At 41.0% G+C, this 4,080-nt stretch overlaps 1 protein-coding gene across 1 annotated transcript; it reads left to right on the forward strand.

Annotated features, from left to right (window-relative positions):
- Nucleotides 1-473: 473 nt before the first annotated feature.
- Nucleotides 474-4,021, forward strand: LOC104615071 (dnaJ homolog subfamily A member 4-like; the record flags this gene model as incomplete). The annotated part of the gene is made up of 5 exons (XM_010281689.1): nt 474-488; nt 1,508-1,688; nt 2,596-2,700; nt 3,484-3,711; nt 3,791-4,021. Coding segments are annotated over exons 1-5 (760 nt in total), but the record flags the coding sequence as incomplete, so codon positions are not given.
- Nucleotides 4,022-4,080: the final 59 nt, after the last annotated feature.

Genomic DNA, 4,080 nt, shown 5'->3' on the forward strand with positions numbered 1-4,080 from the left:
GGGCTGGCGCAGGGCCGTGTGCGTGGGGCACCGCGGGTCGTCCGCGTACCGGTCGCTGTTCATGTGCAGAGGCGGGAAGCGCGCCCTTCCTTTTTTTCCAAAATTCTGTTTTGCCTGAAGGACGGACGTAATGCCCTTCCCGCAGCATAGCGCGATTAAATGAAGGCTCCCCTACTGTAAAAGAGCTGTTGAGGCTGGCAGGCGGCCCGACGGCCCCGTTGTGGCAGGGGGGGGCGGGCTATCGGTTCCTACCGGTCTCCCCAGAGTTGCCCGTGGGAGCTCGTTCTTAGAGAGATGCTGGTTAACCCGGGCCAAGCTGAAAGGATTGCTAGTGTCCTGATGGCCATCGTGCTGTGTCAGGTATTGCAAAGGCCAGTGGCGGGTCCCACCGCCAGCACTACTGTGCGTGCTGGGGTTGCCCTGGATGGATTTGTGTTCCTGAACAGGATGAGTTTTCTTCAAAGAAAATGCTAATGCAGATGTCCAAGGTAACTATCTAGAAGAAACCATTGGGCTGTACATGGGTGGACTGTTACAAAGAAACCATTTTACATGCTATTAGCAGAGACCAGCTTAACTCTGCATGTTGCCCAGGAGGCTAAATGAGCACCGTGATTGGAGAAGTATGGAAAACTTGAATGATAGGGTTATTTATCTGAAAGCTGCTCTGACAATACCTTGGCATGGGAAGAGAAGCTCCATATTTGTGTATCTAGTGCACTAATTCACAAAACTCAAGCTAGTTAAATAGTAACATAGTCAAAGGTAATATTTTTTGCTTTTATTTTTGGCCTGCTTTTTTACTTACGCTACTTTACCTAGTGATAAGTAAATCTTGCTTAAAATGGAAGTAGTTAATTCAGTATTAGCAAATTGTGTTTAGAAACTGACTTGGTCATCTTAGTAATAGGAAATTCTTGATAGCTATTGAAAAAAAATCCTGTAATTTTTTTATAAAGTGGATGTTTTAATTTGTATTTAAGTCCTTCTATTTGTGATGAGTAAGCAACAGCAGTGTCTGGTCACTTAAATCAGTCACTTAAATCTCTGTTTAGTTCTAGCTGGATGTAGCAGCTCAGTAGGCATGAAGGATCCCTGCGTATCTCTAGAATGAGTAGCACCGCTGTGGCCATTGACCGTCTGGGGACCCCCAAGACTTTGGGGCTAGTATCACATCCCTTTATAAATGGATTTGTTAGAAGCATATAATGATTGCAACTACACCAATCATCAAAGTGTAGTTTGTATATGCTTGTAAGTTTGATGTGACTGATTAAGCCCACTTGCAACATGGGAGGCGGGGGGAAAGGGAGAAAAGGGGTGGTTTTCCTGGACAAGAGTGTACTATTACAGTTTATTATGCATTTGTTTAGGGAGTTTCCTTTTTGGAAAAAGACAAATGCTACAAGAGAGTGCTATAGTGGCTCGATCTGAAGATGGAGTTGCATATGAGAGGTGTACTTTTCCTCTTGGTCATAGTTGTTCAGAGCTTCTTTTTTCTTTTTAGTTTAAACTCATATCCCAGGCATATGAAGTTCTGTCGGACCCAAAGAAAAGGGACCTCTATGACCAGGGTGGGGAGCAGGCTATTAAAGAAGGAGGCCTGAGTGGCGGCAGCTTCTCTTCACCCATGGACATCTTTGACATGTTCTTTGGTGGTGGAGGCCGAATGAATAGAGAGAGAAGAGGTACACAGTTCTAAACAAGTTCTAGAAACTCTAACCATGCACTTAAGCATAAAACACCTGTGCTATGGTACTGCTGTTCTGCTAAGTGCACATAGTGTGGATATAACTCGTTGCAACAATAGATCAAGTAAACTATTTTTTTAGTTACTCTAGCATTAAGATTCTAATAAAGTAGATAATGTGAAGTAGCCATAGCAATCTTTCTGATGAGTCTGTTTACTTTTTGTTAAAGTGGGTGTGGGTAATCCATAGGGGAGGGGGAAATGCTGGTAGGTTAGAGCAGTTGAATTAGACCTGTTTTAAGTTACCTTTTTTTCCAGATTTGTGCCTCACTTGCTCATATGCTTTGGGCAACTTGCTTCAAAGGACACCATCAACTTAAACTTAAGTAATGTTAAATCTCATTATTTGGGAGCAATTACATGAAACTGAGTACAGAGTGCTGCCAGAAGCACGGTATTATTTTTGTCTTTTTCCATGCCCAAGTTCTGTTGAAGGAGCAAGTAATAACTTGCTGTAAAAATCTGAAATTATGCTGTGAAGTGGCGTGGAAACTTATAGGTAGGCAACTCTAAACTTACTAGATCTGAAGCTGGTAGTGTCCTTGCATCTTGCTGTTCAGTTAAGCTTATAAAATTAGGGGTAGGAGCAGGGATAGGGTGGCTTTAGTGATGCTTTGCTTAATTACAGCTAAACTTTATGTTCTGACATAAGTGGGTGCAGCTCAGTGGAAGCTGATGGAACTGCACATGCTTTTAAGGGGGCTGAGCTGTGTTCAAAGTTCGGAATGAACTTTACGTTTCTTCAGTGAGATTGTGCATGTATGAGTAAGGGTAGAAGCCTTTAAATAAAAATTTGTCCTTACAACAGCTGAACCAGAATTAATCTTTCTTTTTTTTTTTTTAAGGCAAAAATGTTGTGCACCAGTTAGGTGTATCTCTTGAAGACTTGTATAATGGTATTACAAGGAAACTGGCACTGCAAAAGAATGTTATTTGTGGAAAGTGTGAAGGTAAAGGAACAAGTAGTGGTTTCAAACTCCACTTACTCCAAGCTTCTTTTATTTTCTTTAAGAATATTGGGGGGGTGGGGCTAGGAATAAAAGGGGGGTGTATTTTTATTTTTCTCTCTCCTCCCCCCCCCAGTCTGCCAGGGTATTTAGTTCTTATTTATGCTTATCCAAGAACAAGGTTTTCTTAAACATAGTGCTATGAAGTTATTGTTCTAATGGCAGACTTAAACTCACAGCACATTATAGTTAAGGGTACCTAAATTAAAAGTATCTTAATCCAGAACTTATAATAAATGGCTGTTTTGTTAAACTTTTTTTAAATTGCTGTGGGTAAAAGTCTAGCTTGTATTATGCAACACATTTTACAGCTATTAAGTATCCATAATGACTGGTCATCTTTGAGGTAGATCTTAATGAGGACTTATATCTTAGTATTCTATTCAATATTTAGCAAGCAGATTCTTTCCAAACTATTAATGGAATGTCTAGGTCTTGAAGTTGGTATGCTGGTAGTTCCTAGAACACAAAGATGTACTGGGAGGTCAGGCAGAGGCTAATAAAATAAGCTGTGCATAGAAAACTTGCTTTTGCTTGTAGAAACTTGTAAGTTGTGGGCCATGTTTTTGTGATGGAAACTAAATTCCCACTACATTGGAAATACATTACTGAACTACTCCTAAGTTGCCCTAAAGGCGCTCTTGAAGTCAATGAGTTCCAGCCTGACTACTGTAGAGTAACTTTTTTCTTTTGAGACTGAGATCAGATTTAACTTCTTTGTCAAAGGTTATGGCGGAAAGAGAGGGGCAGTAGAAAAGTGCCCTGTGTGTAAAGGAAGAGGAATGCAAGTTCTAGTTCAGCAGATTGGACCTGGCATGGTACAACAAATCCAAACTGTGTGTCCAGAATGCAAAGGCCAAGGTGAAAGAATAAATCCGAAGGACAGGTGTGACAATTGCAATGGCTGTAAGGTTGTAAGAGAGAAAAAGATCATAGAAGTTCATGTTGATAAAGGTAAGAACTGTATATTTGTTCTGTGTCCCTAATCATAGTCTATAGCTGAGCAGAGATTAAATGGGTTTTTCTTCTCCAGGTATGAAAGATGGTCAGAAGATAGTATTTCATGGAGAAGGTGACCAGGAGCCTGATCTGGAGCCTGGTGATGTTATAATTGTGCTTGATCAAAAGGATCACAGTGTCTTTCAGAGGCGAGGGCATGACTTAATCACAAAAATGAGAATTCAACTCTCAGAGGCTTTATGTGGTTTCAGAAAGACCATTGAAACTCTGGATAACAGAGTTCTTGTTATATCGTCTAGGCCAGGTAGGTCTTAAGAGTTCTAATGCTATATAAACTGCTTGCCAGTGTTGTTGTGCCTGGGC

This window comes from Phaethon lepturus, unplaced genomic scaffold, assembly GCF_000687285.1.
Source record: "Phaethon lepturus isolate BGI_N335 unplaced genomic scaffold, ASM68728v1 scaffold41992, whole genome shotgun sequence".
NCBI classification, from domain to species: domain Eukaryota; kingdom Metazoa; phylum Chordata; class Aves; order Phaethontiformes; family Phaethontidae; genus Phaethon; species Phaethon lepturus.